General features: G+C 41.4%; 1 protein-coding gene across 3 annotated transcripts; it reads right to left on the bottom strand.

Annotated features, from left to right (window-relative positions):
* Positions 1–2,000: 2,000 nt before the first annotated feature.
* Positions 2,001–20,556, bottom strand: LOC145392881 (COP9 signalosome complex subunit 9). Of its 3 annotated transcripts, none has more exons than XM_080267164.1 (2): positions 20,427–20,556; positions 2,001–2,865 (listed from the first exon to the last, which is right to left on the bottom strand). In XM_080267164.1, the coding sequence occupies exon 2, from the start codon at positions 2,859–2,861 to the stop codon at positions 2,682–2,684; it is 180 nt and encodes a 59-aa protein (XP_080123290.1). In that variant the 5' UTR covers positions 2,862–2,865; positions 20,427–20,556; the 3' UTR covers positions 2,001–2,681. The 3 variants fall into 3 exon arrangements, with proteins under 3 accessions (XP_080123290.1, XP_080123291.1, XP_080123292.1); XM_080267165.1 differs by lacking the exon at positions 20,427–20,556 and adding an exon at positions 20,344–20,378; XM_080267166.1 differs by lacking the exon at positions 20,427–20,556 and adding an exon at positions 20,270–20,290.
* Positions 20,557–20,561: the final 5 nt, after the last annotated feature.

Below are 20,561 nucleotides of genomic sequence, written 5' to 3'. Positions count from 1 at the left end.
ATTTATACTGCATACTATAATTTACGTCTGTTTCCGTATGATGTATGATTATGAAATATAAATTATATACTATACAGAATAATAAGATGTAGTATCCAAATTGTACTGCTAATATACAGGGAGTCCTGTGAGATATACGAAAAACTGCAGGAAGTTATTCTTTAGCTAATTTTCAGTTAAAATGCTATGCCAGTATGGGTCAGTTCTTAGTCATTGCAGGGCTACACTTATGACCATTAGGAGCGTTCACAAACTCCCAAAAGTTACCAATCTTCACCTGATAACTAAATTTGAAAAAAAAAAAAAAAAAAAAAACTTGAGGTACTCTGAAGGGATTCAGGTGCAATATGATTATTACTCAACAAGGAGGGGATGGTACGAAGTGTCCCATGCTAAAGAGAAAGGTCATATTCCGAGTGATTTGGGGAATTACTTAATCTTCCGATATATTCTGCAAATTACACCTCAGTGTCCTCTTCCGTGTTAATGATGCTGACTATGTAAATAATTAAATGAAAACCAAAATGTTATGCTAGGTGTTTTTTGGTCGACTTCTCGTCCTAAGAACACGAGCTACTGAGCGGGGTCCTCTTTTGAGACCGGAACTAGAACACACAAGAGGAACAGGGCATCAAAAACTCGGCAGACCACCCTTACACATATATTGCCTTAATTTGATTCCTTTACGATATAGCCTACAACAAATATATCCAGTACAGGTTATATGGACAATGTCAGGCTTTGGCACACAATACTTACTGCACACAATATATACAAATGCAATCACCATCAGTCAACAATATTCACTAATAGTACACAGGGGTTATAGGCACAGTTTACTGTATATAGTCTTTCCCGTACAGTCCTAGTGTACCACTCGTTAGTTCCAGACTTAGGTAATTCCCACTGTACATTAAAGGTGCCACTATGTGGAGTATGGTTTGGGGAGGAAAGGCTCTGCAGTTTTTTATAGGCCCCGCTCAGTTGATGCGATTAGGCTATTTGGCATAAAACTCTCACTGCATAAATTAATGTGATTAGGTATTAAGGGGTTAAGGAATAATTTTTCACTTAATGAAAGTAAAGGCTATACGGATCTAAGTACATATTGAGGGTTTGTTTTCAGTTATCCCCACAAAAATCATACTTCCGTGATGTACCTCCTCACCTCTGCACAACCATCATGTCTTGCAAAGTCATCTTGTTCCACTGCAGTCTTGCACTGCAGGGTCCGTTTCGTCTTCAAAATGCGAGGAAATCACAGGAGGATACAGCTGTGGCGAAGGCAGGCTTTGTTGTGGTTCTTCACTACGACTTAGTAAATATTTCCAAAGTATTTCAGAAATATACATATACAATTATATTTTCCAGCCAAATATTCATGTAACTTATTAATGTTGTTGTCAATAATGCTCAAAAATACATACCTGCTAAGGTATTATTCCAATTATGGTATTTTAAAAGAAGGATATCTAGAGCAAAAGGGAATTCGAGTTCCGAGTACTTGCTGGTTTCACTACTATCCCCACTACCCTGTTCTGGGGCGCTAAGATCTTGTGAAGTATTTTTCATTTTTGCAAAACCCATTCAGGGATCGGCCTATTCATTTAACTTACGTCAGCCAGCCTCATGCAGTGCCACCAGCGCAGTCTTTACTGTTGTACTGAATACTAGATCTCTCGTGTGAACATCATGGTGTTAGAGCACCCAGATACATAAAATGTATAAAGATTGTCACCAAAAAAAAAAAAAAAATGGCTAAAAAGACAAATTAATGAACAATAATAATGCGAATAATTTCACACCTTGTAGACCCCTGGCAGCCCACTGGAGGCCACACCCATTAACATGCTCGCTCTCTCTCAGTGTCGTTCAAAGCCCTTCCTCTCTCCTTATTTTATTTATTATAATATGCCCCTTTTATCTTGAAACTTTTATCATAAACACTACTTATAAATACAGACAGACATAAACAATGGATGAAAACACATCTGGATAACTGATATTGTTTATGAATATGATGACAATGCATTTATATATTACAAGAAAACATGAAGAACAATTGCTAGTACATGAAAAACTGTTTGTTAATCAAATATGAAAGATGAAGCAGAAAGTGAAAGGAGAGAATGCAGTTACAGTACATGTACAGTTCCTGACCTGGTTACAGATTCATGAACCGATGAAGATAACAGCTGATCTGGTTGATTTTATAAAAGATTGTATAACATCATGATATAAATTATGTTCTATGTTTTGCCCTACTGGGTATCAATGGATATTTTCCAGTCAATAAATATCAGTGAAATTCAGAGTACAATGTACTACACTTTTCGTCATAAAATTTTTTTTAATACTATTTATGACAGTCCATTCAAATATCTACAATGTACAGTACCATACTCTTCGTCAAGAATAAAATTTGTTTCTTACTGCTACAGGTATTTATGACAATCCATTCCAATATCTACAATGTACAGTACTATACTCTGTCACCAATAAAATTTGTTTCTTACTGCTACAGGTATTTATGACAATCCATTCCAATATCTGGAATTTTTTAAAAGCTTTTTCATTAACCACAATTATTGACCTTAACAGGGCACTGGGCAGTAAATCAAGCAACTCTCAAATGCCATTACAGTATGAAATAGAAAGTTCCTCCACCGAGCCACATCCATTCAGCTGAGATCTTCATCATCAAAGAGGTCATCAAAGTCATTATGGAAGTCAGCATGGACAGCTTTCTCATTAGCTGTGAGATCCATAAGTAGACCGCCTGAGCCCCCCGCCTCATCCAGGTCCATGTATGGCCCAGCACCTTCTGGAAACATCTCATCAGCCACCATGCTTGGCTTCATCTTCCTGTTGGGGCAAAAGTATCATTACCCCTTCAGTATGGTGGTCTCTTTTCACTTTCATCACAGTACTACCAAACAATTTTATTCAACTATTACCTATAGAAGTACATGCTGTGTGGGATGTATAAAGTGGTTTCCTATAATTTACATCACCTTGACTAAAGTAATCTTGCACTGGACCCTCATCCACTCCTGGCTCAAAAGGAGTAACATGTGAGTAACTGATGACTGGTATTTAAACACTACCATTTTTTTTTTTTTTACAATAAATAATGGCAAATCTATGCCATCCGATATTTTTTTCTCCCAAGCTTGTAGTCACAAACCTGTCATGGTGGAGCCAGCTATTCTATCATTGAAGAAACTTTACTTACAGTAGGTGATGACAGTGACTCACTTTGTAGTTCAGCAATTTTTGACAAAACAGCAGAGTGCCTTTACTGAGGAAAAGAGATTAGTGCCAGACCAAACAACTGTTTCTGGGGAATGAGTCGTGAGAAAGTCTAACAGATCATTCATATCACAGCAGTTACTATACATGTAAGGGAACTAATATCAACAGCATTCTGTTTCTGGTACAGCATGATTTTTGTAGCATTTCTTTCTACACTTTCTGCTGTGTATTAATCTCCTGTAAAGCTGAAAATACTTGGTACCTGATGATGTGAGATGGACTATTCAGCATATGCAATACAATATAGTATTTTCAGATATCCCATTTTCATCTGACTTTCAGTTTTGCATGTACAGAATTTAAAGTTTTGATTTTTCAAATGCTGGCTTGAATTTCCAGAATCTGTAGTTTCTTTTATTCTTTAATTGTCATGCTTCTCAGTCTCTCCTTTTTAACCCATTTCCCTGATCTTAGATACCCTCACCACTTCTGTGGAACTCAAAGATTGTCTGCTAAATGAGAGCACCAGTTAGTTTTTGCTTGCTGCCTTCAATCTGATGGTGCATTTTCTTATTTCTCTTATCAGTAAACAATGTTGTTCAATTTAAAAAAGACCTGTCATACTGAAGGAGTTAATGTTGGCTATAGCTAACCCCTTTAGTTCAAATGGTCTACCCTAATTTATATAAAGCTGAAGATGGAAAAAAAAAAAATAAGGTGAAAACAGGTTAATATCCCATAATATATTTAACACCACCCCTCTGGCAGAGGGGTACACAGTCTGGCCGCACTATGGGGTGGTACTACCACTCTGCGGCCAGGTTGTGTTAGGAAACATTCTGCCACCATATTCCCTGCCTGTCGTAAAAGGTAACTAAAAGGGATGGGGTGAGGGGACTAGGGATCCCCTCCTCTGTATTTTTAGTTCCTACATGAGACAGGGCATAGAAAGGGAAAGGGAATTGAGCTATCCCAATACAGATTGGGTCTACGAATGTGCATGGATGCAATACTATTGAGACTAAAAGGGAAGAGATTGGGATAATGTTTGTGAGAAGAAAGTTGGATGTGTTAGCTTTGACTGAAACAAAGATGACCGGGGAAAGGTGATTCTAAGTTTGGAAGTGTGACTCGAAGGATGTCAGGTTCTGACAGAGGAAAAGCATGAGAAGGAGTAGCCTTGTTAGTGTGCCTGGAAGTGCAGCAGTATGTGACTGAATGGAAGGAAGAGTCATTAAGACTGAAGTGGGTGAAAGCGAAATTTGAACGTGAGTTGTGGGTATTTGTGAGTGCATATGGGCCTGGTAGTGAAAGGGATGAAAAAGAGGAGTCTTTCTGGAATGATGTTGATGAGTGTCTACAGAGTTTCAGAGCATATGTGAATGTGGTAATGATGGAAGATCTGAATGCTAGAGTGGGAAATGTTGCAGTTGAAGGTGTAGTTGGTATGCATGGTGTGCCTAGAAGAAATGATAATGGGGAAAGAATGACAACGAGGTGTGTTGAATGAGAGAGACTGTGATTGGTAATACCTTGTTTGAGAAGAAAGATATTTAAAAGTATTTATGGGTGAGGCAGAAGGGTGGAAGGGTTGTTGATAGAGCACTGATGGACCATGTGGCTGTGTCCAGGAATGTAAGAGAAAGACAGTTGGATGTGAGAGTTCTGAGAGGGAAGGGTGGAGGTATGTCTGACCACTACCCGGTGGAGGGAAAGCTGATAGTAGGTATGAGGTGGGTGAGAGCAAGGAGAGTTGGATGGCAGGGAGGTTCTGACGGTGAGTGAGTTAGATAAAAGAGAGAAAATGACAGTATCAGAAGGTGAAAGATGAGTGGAATGCAGTGAAAGACCAGGAAAATGGCAGTGTGGAGGAGGAATGGCAGTTGTTTAAGAGGTTTGTGGTGGGGTATGCAGAAGAGGTGTGTGGTGTGAGATGAGTGTATGGTGGTGTGAGATGAGTGTGTGGTGGTGTGCGAAAGGGATGTGAATGGTGGTGCGAGGCAGTAAGTATGGCTGTAGCTGAAACAATCATATGAAATGTGACTGCAGAGGAAGGATGAGGCGTCATATGAGAGGTATAAAGAAAAGATGAATAGGGCTTTAGGGCTGTGCATGAGTGTGACTGCAGAGGAAGGATGAGGTGTCATAAGAGAGGTATAAAGAAAAGATTAATAGGGCGAAAAGGGTTGTGCGTGATGCAAAAGTGGCAGCAGACGTGAGGTGGGGTAGGCAGTTGACTGAGACTTTTCAACAAAATAAGAAACAGTTTTGGAAGGAGATGAAAAGGGTGTGAGAGAGAGAATCTGGGAGGAGCATGCAAAAACAGAGGATGGAAGGATGTTAACTGAGATGGATGCAGTGAGGAAGAGATGGACAGAGGATTTTGAATGACTGTCAAATGTAGAGGAGGAAAAGGAGGCTGAGATTGTAGCAGATGGAGGGGTGCAAGGAATAAATGTGTTGGGAGAGTTGAATGATTCTTTGATCATGATGGAGGAGGTGCAGGAAGCAGTAAAGGCACTAAAGGAGATGAAAGCAGAAAAAGCTACATGTATGGATGGGTGTCCAGTGGAATGCCTGAAAGGTGGTGGAGCGACTACTGTTGAGTGGTTAGCAAGATAGCTGAATGTGTTCTGTGAGTGGTACAAAGTAAGGGTAATAAGTATGAATGTACTAGTTTTAAGGGTGTAAGTCTGTTGAGTATTGTACGTAAGGTGTATGGTTGAGTGCTGATTAAGAGAGCCAGAAAGGGTACAGAGGGAGTGATTGGTGATGAGCAGTGTGACTTTAGGAGAGGGAGGGGATGCGTGGATCAGGTGTTTGCTGTGAGACAGGTGTGTGAAAAGTATTTAGCGAAAGTTAAGGATGTGTTTTGAGCATTCATGAATTTTGAGAAAGCCTATCACAGAATTGATAGGAAGGCTTTGTGGACTGTTTTGAGACTGTATGGACTAGACTGTAAGTTGTTAAAAGGAATGAAAAGTTTTTATGTAAACAGTAGAGCTTGTGTAAGAGTGGGAAACACTGTAAGTAACTGGTTTCTCGTGAGAGTGGGGCTGCAGCAGGGATGTGTGATGTCACCTTGGTTGTTTAATATTTATATGGATGGTGTAGTATGGAAAGTGAATACGAGAGTGTTAGATGGAAGTCTGAGTCTGGTGAATGCTGATGGTAAGGAGGAATCTGAATCAGCTGCTGTTTGCGGATGATACTGCACTAGTGGCTGATTCGTAGGCGAGATTGAGACTGTTGGTAGAGGAGTCTGGAAGCGTGTGTGCTGGGAGGAAAATCAGAATAAGTGAGAATAAGAGTAAAGTGTACAAGGATGGTAGATGGTAGGGGGATGAATGTACTGGTACTGTAGTTCTGAATGATGAATTGTTTGAGAAGGCAGATGTTTTAAGTATTTAGGGTCACACGTTGCTGTGGATGGAAGAATAGATGCACAGGTGAAGTTTAGAATGAATGAAGTAGGAAAGGTGCTGGAAAGAATGAAAAAAGTGTTTAGATGTCATTCGCTTACAATGGATGTAAAGAGAAGGCTGTATGAGGGTGTGGTGGTACCAAGTGCATTATATGGGGCTGAAATATGGAATATAGGTGTAGCAGAGAGGAAGAATTTGAATGTAATGGAGATGAGGTGTCTGAGGAGTATAAGTGGAGTGACGTGTATGGATCGAGTGAGAAATGATTAAGTGCAAAGCACTGGAGTTATGCAGAGATGGCTGAACGAGTTGAACACAGAGTGTTGCGATGGCTTGGGCATATGGAAGGTATGGATGAAGAGCATTTGGTGAAAAAGATAACTGGATCAGATGTGAAAGGTGTAAGGCTGAGAGGAAGACCACGGATAGGTTAAATGGACAGTGTGAAGAGAGTGTTAGATGCGAGAGGGATGTCTGTAGAGCAAGGAAGAGTGGCTGCATGTGACAGGGATGACTGGATAGAAATTGTGAATGAATAAATGGTGACGTGGCCCACAGGGGAAATTCTCCCACATTTGGTCTAATCTGCTGATCAGGTCAAGTGGGAGTAAGAGGATGGGTCCATCATGATGTGACAGGGGTAAACAGCTCTGCTGTCAGGCATTGCTGCAGATATCGCTGATTGCACTTTGCAGTTGACCCTCATGCAGTGTGGTGCAGTGAGGATCTGTCCCTTCTCCCCTTGGGACTAAGATACACGTATTAAGTGTGTGTGTGTGTGTGTGTGTGTGTGTGTGTGTGTGTGTGTGTGTGTGTAATTCACCGGGTTGGTCAAGATCACGTGATGGTTGTGATCGTCAGCTTTTTACCCTCCCAGAAGAGATCCGAGAGCTCATATAGTCCACTCCAAGGGCAAAGCCTTGACATTCACACATGCACACACCCATCCCCTTGCTCAAGGGGGGAAGTAACCACCCGCTTCGTCAGTGAAACTTTTCGCATCCCGAACAAGACGCGAACCCTCATCTTAGCAGATGCTAGGCGTAAGTGCTACCACTGAGTCAGAGTGTGTGTGTGTGTGTGTGTGTGTGTGTGTGTGTGTGTGTGTGTGTGTGTGTGTGTGTGTGTGTGTGTGTGTGTGTGTGGATGAGCAAACTGGGAGTGTGTGGTCCTGTCTCAGCTACCCCCTTTTGGGTGGAAGCAGCTTAAGTATATACGAGGTGCTACTCAAAAGTTCTGGGAATTTGAATATTGAAGGAAAATAAGTTACCTTACCTCCTAGTTCTCACTGTTGCCTTCGAAGTAGGCATGTATACAATGGTCCCAGTGTTTTCTCGACGAGGCCATGCATCCCTGGAAGGCTTCAGGCATGATGGTCTTGAGCACCTCCTGTGATTCTGTCTGGATCTCCTCAATTATGTCAAATCAAAGCCCTTTCAGTCGTAATTTCAGCTTGGAAACAGGAAAAAGTCACGGGGGTCAAGATCAGGCAAACAGTTTGAGTGGGGAATGACTACCCTGCTAGTGGAAGCCAGGAACTGCTGAACAACAACTGATGTGTGGGTGAGGGCATTGTCATGATGCAGGACCCAGTCCTTGTTCTTCCACTGTTCTGGACGTTTGCGGTGGATGTTCTCCCTCAGACTATGCAAAACTTCACAGTAAAATTTTCTGCTGACAAATTGGCCAGGTGGGACGAATTCCTTGGGAACAGTCCCTTGGATATCGAAGAAAATGATCAACATCAACTGGACAATGCTGCGAACTTGATGCGCTTTTTTCGGCCTCGGTGAATTGGAAGACTTCCATTGTGATGACTGCTGCTTTGTCTCTAGGTCATAACCATAAACCCATGATTCATCACCAGTTATGCCCTTGAAAATGAAGGCAGCGTCATCTCTGACCTGATTCTTGAGCTCCCTGCAACCTGCAATGCGATGTGCCTTCTACTTGTCACTCAGCAGTCTTAGCACATATTTTGCAGCGATGTGTCTCATGCCCAACACATCCGACAAGATGCGTTGCATGCTCCCGTACAACAGTCTAACGATATGACAAAGATCATGGATAGTTCATCTGTGATCTGCAAGGATAGCCCGACGAACATTTCTGACGTTTTCTGGTGTGCTGCCATTGATGGTCGTCCAGAATAGTCATAGTCTTCGACGGACGTTCGTCCTACCAGAAAAATGTTCTGCTTTGGGACTGGGCATTGTCATCAATGGCTTGCTGAAGCAACCAGTGAGTTTCTGCTGCTATCTTGTTGATCCTGAAGCAGAACTTGATGCAGGATCTTTGTTCCATGAGGTGCGCCACTGCAAAACCATCAAACCACCTACACACCACGCTACAATAGTAAATGTAGCTCAACAACACGTCCGCTCACAGACACAGCCAGGGCCACACTGACACACAAGGGGTGCTGCTGACTCCTACCAATAAACGAACGTCCGTCGAAGACAACTGACCATTCTGGATGACCACCAATGGCAACAACACCATAAAATGTCGGAAATGTTCATCAAGCTACCCTTGCAGATCGTAGACGAACTACCCATGATGTTTGTCGTACGGAAGCCGTCCAACGCATTTTGTCAGATGTGTTGGGCATGAGACGCATAGTTACAAAATACGTGCCAAGACTGCTGAGTGAGGAGCAGAAGGCACATCACGTTGCAATTTGCAGGGAGCTCAAAAATCAGGTCAGAGATGACGCCACCTTCATCTTCAAGGTCATAACTGGTGATGAATCGTGGGTTTATGGTTATAACCCGGAGACAAAGCAGCAGTCATCGCAATGGAAGTCTCTCAATTCACCGAGGCCAAAAAAAGCGTGTCAGGTTCGCAACAATGTCAAGTCGATGTTGATTGTTTCTCCGATATCCAAGGGATTGTTCCCAAGGAATTCATCCCACCCGGTCAATTTGTCAGTGGAAAGTTTTACTGTGAAGTTTTGCAGCATCTAAAGGAGAACATCCACCGCAAACATCCAGAACAGTGGAAGAACAAGGACTAGGTCCTGCAGCATGACAATGCCCCCGCCCACACATCAATTGTTGTCCAGCAGTTTCTGGTTTCCACTAACAGGGTAGTCATTCCCCACCCACCCTATTCATCTGACATTGACCCCTGCGACTTTTTTCTGTTTCCCAAGCTGAAATTACGACTGAAAGGGCGTAAGTTTGACTCACTTGAGGAGATCCAGACAGAATCACTGGAGGTGCTCAAGACCATCATGCCTGAACCCTTCCAGGGATGCATGGCCTCAGGGGGAAAATGTTGGGGCCACTGTATAGCCTACATGCCCAAGGGGACTACTTCAAAGGCAACAGTGAGAACTAAGAGGTAGGATAACTTATTTTCCTACAATATTCAAATTACAGGAACTTTTGGGTAGCACCTCATACATATATATATATATATATATATATATATATATATATACAGTATATACATATCTCATCTCACCTCATCAGCCATTTGAGTGTCCACTGCAGGACCAGCCTATCCCGACCGAAGTGGGGACGATACAGCCAATGTATTTCTACCAAGTGCCTTAGGCAGTCTGGAAGAGATTGTATGTAGGGTAAGAAGTGCTTGTAAGTGTAACTGTAGTGTTGGAGTGGCTTTGGATGTGTGTGTAGTCTGTGAAACAAGTGTAATCGGCCCGCGCATGCCAACTGGGTGCAAGCATACTTTACAGTATGCAACACTGGTTCAACCACAGCACCCCTTGTGTCCGCCAAGCAGTATGTGGCCAGAAGAACGCTCCCAAGGTTTATTACCCTGGCGGGGAGCGAACCCTCATTCTTGAGTGTACGAAAACGCACACTTTACCACTATACCAGAGAGGCCCCATATATATATATATATATATATATATATATAGGTAGATAGATAGATATAGATATACCGGGTATATATAGTCTGGTAGTTAGGAGCTCTCACCATCCACTCACTCGATGTACTGCTGCTCTCAGGTGTCTGCCCTTTCCTCATGTCCATCCTTCTTTCCTTCCATCCTCTTCTTTCTTTCCTTCATCCTTTCCTCATCCTTCTGCCTGTGGGTGACTCTACATTGAGTGACAAGCCAAATGGTTTCCTGTACACAAGGAAACCATTTACTATGCTGGGTGGTAACCATATAACCAAATTATGGCACCTGGTGGTTTAGAGGGTAATTTAGATGCTCCAATCACATTGAGCCGGTGAAGGTTTATATCCAAGGGATGGTTGGGGTTTATTGCGCACGTAATGCTACTCAGGGATGAGTGAGGCTGGTCACTCTCATCTTAAATGTCAGAACCAATTTGCTTAGCCCCTGGCTCCTACGCTTCTCATGGGACAACGTAGGATTGGATGATGGATGGATGGATATATACCGGGTATATGCATATATATATATATATATATATATATATATATATATATACACACTCATAACATATGGAAGTGAAGCTTGGACGTTGTTGGAAGGACACAAGTCAAAGAGTGAGAGCAGTGGAAATGAGTTATTTAAGAGAAGCCTGTGGAGTTGCATCAACAGACAGGCTGACAAATGAGGATATAAAGGAGCGTTGTGCTGTGGATGTGGATGTGATAGGAAGCATTAGGAGGAACACACTGAGGTGGTCTGGCCATGTGGAGAGGGTGGAGGATGAGTGACTGACGAGGAGATTGTATGTGAGGAAGTGGAGGGTGGGAGAGGGAGGGGGAGGCCAAGGATGAGACAGAGGGATGGAGTGGAGAGGTGCATGAGAGAGGGGGCTGTGAGTTGGGAGCGGGAGAGTGAAATGGCGGGGGACAGGGCGACGTGGAGGAGATTTGTTTGTGGCCACCCAGTACGGGATTGAGGCATCTGGCTATATATATATACGGTATATATACAGTAAAACCTTGATATAACGGACTTCAATAGACCGGAATTCGCTTCTATCGGAAGCGAGGAGCTACCAGACTAAATTCCTATATGTTGGAAAATGTCTGATAAAGCCAGAAGCAGTTCAGACTGCCTGACCACTTCAACCATGTTCACCACAATAAGGTAAATTAAAGACATGTCTATTAGTGTACAGTACAGTATTAGTATATTATACCATTTGATTATTGTAGTGAAGGTATAATACAGTACAGTACTGCAGTGGTAATGAAAACTGTTTAAAAACTGTTGGTGCGACCTGGACTAATGTCTGATATATCAGAAAAAGTCCGGGTTAGCAGGGGGAAGTCCAGATGTTGCTCTTATCAGAATTTCGCTTTTTTGGAATGGCTCGGGCCCCAATTACTCCGTTACAACAGACATATACAGTATATATATACAGTACAGTAAACCCCCGCTATAATGCGGTTCAGATATTGCCGGTTCACTTTATCGCGGAATTTTCATTGGAACCTAACTATTTTTACATTGCGGGAAACCCCGCCTCATCGCGGTTTCCACAAAGCCTACTACGGCTATTTTTAGGGTACAGTACATATTTTACATCTTTATTTTCAGTACTGTATTCTGAAATGGATATGTTTATAGTATTTTACATCTTTATTTATTCTAAAATATTAATAGCTGTATTAAAATAATAATTAAAAATCGGCTAATATATTTGATAAAATACAAGCGAAATCGTGGCGTGGGGTGAGGAAATACCCAGACTCATTGGTAGGTGGCACACAATTGGCTGGAGCCTTACCAGTAGCCAATCCAAACACGCTTTACATTTTTACTCGCCGCTGATTGGCTGCTGCCGATGCGCCCTCCTCAAAGAAAGGAGCAGGACCGCACCACACCACCATACCGCACCTCCCAGTTTACCTGACAAGCACAGGCGTAGGTGGAGACACTTCAGCAGTCTGCTGCACAAACTCTCACTGCCTTCCATATGCTACATTCTGCCTTCTTTATTGTCCAAACAGTTGACTCAATCACCCCAAACATACGGTTCTGAGCCATTTCACAGGCATAGGTGGAGACACTCCATCACAGTCTAGTGCAGTAGCCCATACTGACTCCCGTTTAGTCCCGTATGCTACGTTCTGTCTTCTTTATTGTAAGAACAGTTGACTCACCCCAAACACACGGTTCAGAGACAATTCACCATCAAGTCAATTCACCATCAAAACATGGATGATTCCCTGTCATTCTATAAATATACTTATTATTGATTAATACTTTAATAACTAATTTTCAAGGGGATTTTATAACTCATATAAGTAAAAAACTAGTGTACTGTACTTGCTGAATAAACTGGTATGTAAATAAATGACGGAGAATTGTCCTGACGGAGAATTGTCGCCGACATTCCTCCCTTAAGTTTGACCAACACTTTAACTTTCTCTGTCAGCAACATCACTTTAATAGTCCGTTTTGGTGTGTTACCACATGCATCACTAGCACTATGCTTAGGCCCTATGTTGACAGACAAGGCAAGCAATCACTCGAAGGCAGAAAAATAAGCCACAAATAATGATTTGCGAGTCACGCATGGTTCGACCATCGGATTCAAACTAACTGTGTGGTGCGTGGTAGACCGACCTCCCGCACTTACGTTTCGCTCACCACCGGTAGAAATGTCGTCATAGGCGCCCTCTCAAGAGCTGCACAACTAATATACACCTTGTACTGAACTTCATGATCATCATCATCTTCAATTTGTCTCATTCATCATCAGTGAGTGCCTGTACTGGTTTTTCTTATTAGTAGACAATAAATAGCCATTTTAGGGGTAGCGTCGATACATCGCGGATTTTTGCTTATCGCGGGTGCCTTTGGAACATAACCCCGCGATAAAGTGAGGGTTTACTGTAATCCCTCCAATATCCGACGTAATAGAGCCATAGTCAGGTCCGGATAGTGGTCCTGTCCGGATATTGGGCCCCAGCTTATGGACTTGTACTTATGGACCCTAACTCTGAAAAACACCTATACAACTCCCTCTGGACATGCATTGCACTTATTTAAGACCCAAATCACACCAATAAGGTACATAAAAGACTGAAATAAATGCAAAAGAACCATAAAATGAGGTTTTAGAGGTGAGTTTATACAATATTAAACATTCTGGGTACTTTTTTTTTTTTTTTTTTTTTTTATGTGTCCGACTTCTGGGCATAGGCTTCGCAGCCTGCTCTCAAGGCCCAGTAGTCCTCCTACATACCATACACCTCTCTACATGTCACCTTGCTCCTGGACTGGTTTGAACCGCCAGTTTGCAGTCCACAGTTAATCCTCTGCACTCTAAATTCTAATTTCTTAACACTGCACAACACTGTAAATTCCTGTGTGTTCTAGTGGCAAGGTATTGCAGTTTATTCACTGTTTATTCACAAAAAACAAGCACCTGTGGTTTGCACTGTTATGAGTATCTGCTCTCCATCGGAGTTAAGCTGTGACTGTTGATGATGGTGGGGTAACAGAGTTGCCAGATCGCAACAGCCACATTACCAATCTCCTCAACTTTCATTGTCAAATATAACTTTTCATTACCAAATTCGTAAAGCTAGCATATATTCTTCACTAATTATATATGCAACATGTTGATTATTTTCACACTATGTAGGGTAGCGGATTAATCAGAGAGAGCAAACAATCCACCATCTCCATCCTGTGTATCCTCATACATGTGAAAAATTCATTTGGTAATGCATTATTCTGATTCATTACCAAACGAATTTTTCATTGCCAAATTGGCCCACACTTGGTAATGAAAAATACCAAATGGCAACCCTGACAGGGGAGGGGGGAGGGGGAGGAAGGAAGGGGTGAAGGGACCATGGTGTAACAGCTGTTCGGCACCAGGCGGGAATTTCAAATTATGGGAGGGAAAAAAGTCTGATTTTTTTTTTTTTTTTTTTTTGCGGTTTTTGGCCCATTTTGGGAATATTGGATCCCAGGAGGATTATGTCCGGTTAGTGGGGATGTTCGGATATTGGGCGTTCAGATATTAGAGGGATTACTTATATTTTTTATGTGCTCGATTCTGGGCATAGGCTTCACAGCCTGCTCCCAAGGCCCAGTAGTCCTCCTACTTATCATACACCTCTACATGTCACCATATATATATAATATACAAATATATTATATATATATATATATATATATATATATATATATATATATATATATATACAGTACAGTATATATGTTTTAGGTGATATGAGGTGGCAACCATCATCCACTCACTTGATGGAGTGCTGCCAACTTCTTCCTTCACCATTATCATTCTTTTTCTATGTCTGTCCTCCTCTCTTCCTATTTCTCCCATCTTTCTTGTCACTTTTTATTACTCTTTTTTCCTTTTCAGGCAACCATATAACCAAACCATATGTATTCCCTATGTATCAGCATGTGGGATGGCAGAGGGTTAGTGCCCCTCCCCATAAAACAACTCAATATCACACAGCCACCTCTTACAGGATTATGGTGTCTGGCTATATAGATAGTTAGACTTTCCTTTTCTGGTGGCTTTACACTGAATGACAAACCTAATAGTTTCCTGTATGCCAGGAAACTATTTACACTAGGTGGTAACCATACAACCAATCCATATGTGTTCCCTACTTGTCAACAAGTGAGTTGGTGGAGGGTAACTCAAAGACAAAGACAGGTGGCCACCTTTTACAGGATTATATACAGTATACTGTACTAATACTAGACGTAATCCTACCAAAAATGTTAAAAATCATAGTGAGTATGTGTATCCGTAAAGAGCATGCTACCCAGTGCCATGTTTAATTTTTTTCCTCTATGACTTTCTTCAGGGTGGTTGGTGGTGGGGACCATCATCCACTCTCATGATATAGTGCTGCCTAAAACTGCCTTCACCTTTATCACTCTTTTTCTGTGTCTGCTGTCCTTTCTTCCTATTTCTCCCATCTTTCCTGTCAGTTCTCATTAGTCTTTCATCTGTTTCTGCTAGCTTTACAGTGAGTGAAAAACCTAATGGTTTCCTGTAAACCAGGAAACTATTTACAATGCTGGGTGGTAACCATATAACCAACCCATACTTGTTCCCCATGCGTCAATGAGTGGGTTGACGGAAGGTTAGTGCTCCTCCCCGTAAAACATCTAACTGAAAGACAGACTCAAAGACATGGGCCACCCCTTTCACGTTACTGGTGTCTGACTATAGACAGATAGATAGACATTCTTAAGCCGTAACCTTGGATTTCTTCAGCACTCAGTTTGGCATCCCTTAATCCTAACCATGGCATCACAAAATGTAGTATTACTGGGAATCACACAAACCAAACCAAATGAACTATCCAAGGATGGAGATCTCAGTGAAACTGCAGGGGAGCTCCCATGCATATATATAAAATTTACAATTGTGTTTTTTTCTTGATAAACTATAACATAATTATCATTGGGATAGTTTTAAAAAGTTGCAGAACTTCATAATCTGGGGATACCAACTATAAAACCACTAGTTTTACACCCAAACCGTGGCAAGTGGCCACTTGCCATATCAGACTTTTGGGTTGATTCAGCTCCAAAGTCAGTCTGTCACTAACTGTTTGTCCCTCATAATCTACCGTACTTAATATGACATAACCTAACTCAAAACCTAACTTAATTTAACCTAACTAACCTGAACGATTTGGTCAATCCAAATCGACCCACTGCCCTTTATTGGACACCAACACCTATATCAACAACGTTTTGTACTCTTAAGTAACATGTTATTTTCAAAGAATTTGGGTGTCATAAATGAATTTACAATTACGAAAGATAATATCTATCATAATATTTTCATCATTTGTTAATGGGAACTCTGCAGTTTGTCCAAGATCCCAAGTACAGGATCAAGTGAACAGTAAATAAAGGAAAAACAACTGAAGTGCATACTGGTATCTGCTGATTGGAAAACCACTTGAAGACATTACTGTGGAACATTATTTTTTTTTTTAAATTAGGAAATAATAAGCAACATAATTAATTACCTTCCCTGAGTCATTGTTTTAGGACTTCTTTAATATTTAGTTGACTTTTTTCATCAGATCAAGTGTTTCTGAGCTCAAATTCTTCATCACCAGTGTCTTTTTTTAATTTACACCTCTTGGGTAGGTGTGAGGGCGGCAATAAGTCGCCAGCACCATGGGAGGTAGACAGACGTGAATCTGCCACTGCTGGGCTACAAATGAGAACCGCATTGCTAAATATGCGGTATTTGGCAACTGCGGTGTGGCAGGGTTTGGTAACTGCTCTGATGGCATTGAGAAAGAGTCAATGTACCCATGGAAAATACTGACGCTTCCTCGTGCTTGAAATAATGGTGTGGGGATCCATCGCCTCATATGAGACAATCAGCGCGGACAGGGGTGGCCTGCATATTGCCTCATATGAGGTGATGAGCTGGCGGGGGGTAAAAGGGGATCTTACAATATAGAGAAACTGGGAGAATCTGATGCAAAACTGGCACAAAAATAAATATATATATGGTATTAACAAAAGTAATCTCTCAATTATCTGGACAACCACTACCTGGACAATCCATTACCCAGATGCTGTGATCTGGCTGTTCCAAACCCTTTTTCAGTCATTTTTTCCCACTATCCAATCAAAATGCTTGTGTCCGTTTGGAAAGTATGGTCACGCAAAAAATTTCCGCACAGACGAGTGGGAACAGCCTGGTGGTGCTGCAGTGTCTGGCTAGTTAGTTTACCCTACATTTGCCAGATACCCCCCTCACTCAGTCTCAGCTCCCACATGGCAATGTAGACAGTTGTTATAGCAGCAAATGTGGTGGTTTTTGTGGTTGTTCCCTACCTGCTTCTGGCTTTGCTATTCCTTGCATGCCTCTTCCTTGGGTGTGTGATAATGGTCCCTTTACCAGGGAAAAGGAATAGGGTAGTGCTGACTCTTTAGAAGCAGGAGAGGCTGGGTAAGACTGATGCAGGATGTTCGAATCATGAGTGTTGACTGATTTTATTCTAGCTTACTGTACTGTACCATGATTTTATTCCATTTAACCATTATGTTTTGTGTGCCCACTGCATTTTTAGGTCTGCTTGACCAGGTAGAGTAGTGTTAAACAGCAGGAACAAGTGTTGTATGATGTACAGTGACTTTTTACACTGGCTTTCAAAGTTAGGTTATGTACAAATGGGGGCCAGGGGGATAGGTCCACTAACCAGATAAAGCCACTACCCGGACATTCCTTTGGCTCTATTACGTCAGGTAATCGAGGGATTAGTGTAAAATTATTTTAAGTCTTATGTATTACTGTATAATGAATATAAACCTATTTTTTGTATTGGCATTTATGACAGGCCAACAACAAAAAATAAAAACTTACTTAGTTACCAGGATGTTTGAATGAATTTAGGGTATTTCGGAGGTGCTGAATCCAAAATGAACAGATATTGAATTTGGCTCTCTTTTGTATTTTATTTTCTTGGGGGGAATGGCTTTGCATCTCCTGGCCTTTGGTTCCTTCTTTCTTGCATTAAAAAAAAAAAAAAAAAAAATGACATTTGTCTTGCCGAATTGGCTCAAGTTTTTGAGATAGCCTAATGGATAGGTATCCTTCAAATTATGATTTTACCCCAATAAGTGTTAGTGACCTGATTTGGAATCAGCAAGGCAACCTATGCCACACAGCAAAGACCTTCCCATACCTTCATTTACCTCACTGCCTGACCTTCCATTGTCAGATTTTGAAGAAATATGGGACTTGGAGCATAGCACAGGTGGTAGCAGTGGAAGTGAGTATGAAGGAAGCTTCTTAACACCTAAGTAGGTCTCTCAAGAAGAGCTCAATGATCTGATACGAGACTTGTCTGTCAAGGCAAGCATCTGAACTTTTAGTATCCAGGCTTGAAGACTTATCTAAAGCCAGAAACTAAAATACCAGCTTACTGGACACGAGAGGAGGCACGTCTTCTTTACTTCAACCAAGATGAAGAACTTGTATTCTGTACTGCAATGACATCCCTAGACTTCTTCTCCAAAATGGGAACACCGGAATATCGACCAGAAGATTGGCAACTTTTTATAGACAGCTCTACTAGAAGCTTGAAATGTGTTTTACTACACAATGGTAGCTAGCCGCTATGCATCACTTCCAATTGCTCACTCAGAAATGCTTAAAAAAGAATATGAACCAAAACGGTCTTGCAGAAGCTCTGCTATCATGAGTACCTGGGGTCTATTTGTGCTTACATAAAGATGGTGAACTTCTTGCTTGGGCAGTAAAGTGAATACACAAAGTACCCTTGTTTCACCTGCTTGAGGGATACTAGAGCAAAGCAAGATCACTGGAAAAAAGTGACATGGCCTTCATGGGAAAACATGACCGTAGGTGCAGCTACCATCATTAACAACCCATTGGCCAACAGAGAAAAAATCGTACTCTCACCAGTCCATAGCAAATTTGGACTGATGAAGCAACTTGTTAAGGCCTTGGACAAAGATGGCAACTGCTTCAAATAAAGTACCGATACATTTGTAGATCGTTCCTTGGACTGAACGTTGAAAAACTAAAGCAGGAATCTTTGATAGTCCTCAGGTTCATAAACCCATCAAAGTTTCTAATTTCAAAAAATTTATGAAAGATGCTGAAGCTTCTGCCTGGTGCAGTATGTCTCAGTTGTGAAGAACTTCTTGGGCAACCACAAAGCAGACTGGTGCAAAAGACGCTCGATGACTTTAAAAACTTGGGTGCTAATATGAGCATAATGGCACACTTTCTTCACAGCCACTTGGACAGATTTCCAAAGAAGGTGATTTTAGTAAGGAACATAAGGACAGGTCCCATCGGGATATAAAGGTGATGGAGGAAAGGTATCATGGCAAATGGGGCAGACACATGATGGCAGATTACTGTTGGAGCCTCCAATATGATTGTCCTGATGGCTGAATTAAAAGAAAATCATACAGCCTTTTTCTATGCATTGTGATCACGCAAATCAGCTCACTTTGTTTATGTTACTGTACTCAATACAGCGCCACTAGATATTTCATACATTTACTTTTGTATGGTTTGAAACAATTTCCATGTGATTTGTGGATAGACTAACTTATGCCAGACCATTTTTTTCATTTTTCATGTTTTTCAGTAAGGTCCTGAAATTCTGTAATAAAAATGAACATAATCTTAATTCCTGCAGTAAATCTGAAATCAGTTAGTCAACCAAATACCTAAAAATCAATTTTGCAACATATGTATATACTGTATGTAACAATGGCAGGGGCTCCGAAGGTGAAGCTAGCTGAATTCTTAATTATGGTGGCATCCATTACTGCAATCAGGGCCAACCTGGCAAAACCAAAGCCATATTCAGAATCAGCACCCCAAAGTTACCCTATCGCACTAATATCATCAATAAAAACTGTGTTGACCTGTGTAATGTACTAATGTAAAAAAAAAAAAAAAAAAATACCAACCTAACCTCACTAAACCTAATATGCATGTGCCTTCAACTGCTTGTCAATCAAATAACTGGGCCACAACTACGCATACGGTAATCCTCTTCTTGGTTTTGTGTGTTTCTTCCTGCCTTTATGTTCCCACAACTATAGTGTCATATAGCCATATTATGACCTAGTGCTAATTCCACATTACTCTCTCTTTAATAAGGGGCACAAGTATTACCCACTACCCCGTCGGAAAAACTAAACTCGCTGCCAATAACACTACTGAGACTGGGGGGTTTCCAATGGTTTTACCATTCAGTTGATTTTATGGCTGTAGAAAAGAACGACGAAATCGTGTTAAGACACCTGCAAATTTACCCATTAAAAAAAGGTACCTGAATATGAGTCTGAATCCTCTCCTTAGTCTTCGAATGGATGTACAATATTTCACTCCAGTCCCCAAGAATCGAGATCAAGGAAACTCTTCTCTACCGACTGACGCCGACTCTCTGGGCCTGGGATTTGTATCG

This window comes from Coenobita brevimanus, chromosome 23 (genome assembly GCF_032717465.1).
Source record: "Coenobita brevimanus isolate Jiangsu-jjx chromosome 23, ASM3271746v2, whole genome shotgun sequence".
Classification (NCBI taxonomy): Eukaryota; Metazoa; Arthropoda; class Malacostraca; order Decapoda; family Coenobitidae; genus Coenobita; species Coenobita brevimanus.
Note: the sequence above shows the minus strand (reverse complement) of the source record. Positions and strands in the feature narration are given on the sequence as shown.

Coding starts and splice junctions, on each gene's coding strand:
- LOC145392881 (XM_080267164.1), bottom strand. CDS start 2,861: ATGAAGCCAAGCATGGTGGCTGATGAGATGTTTCCAGAAGGTGCTGGG.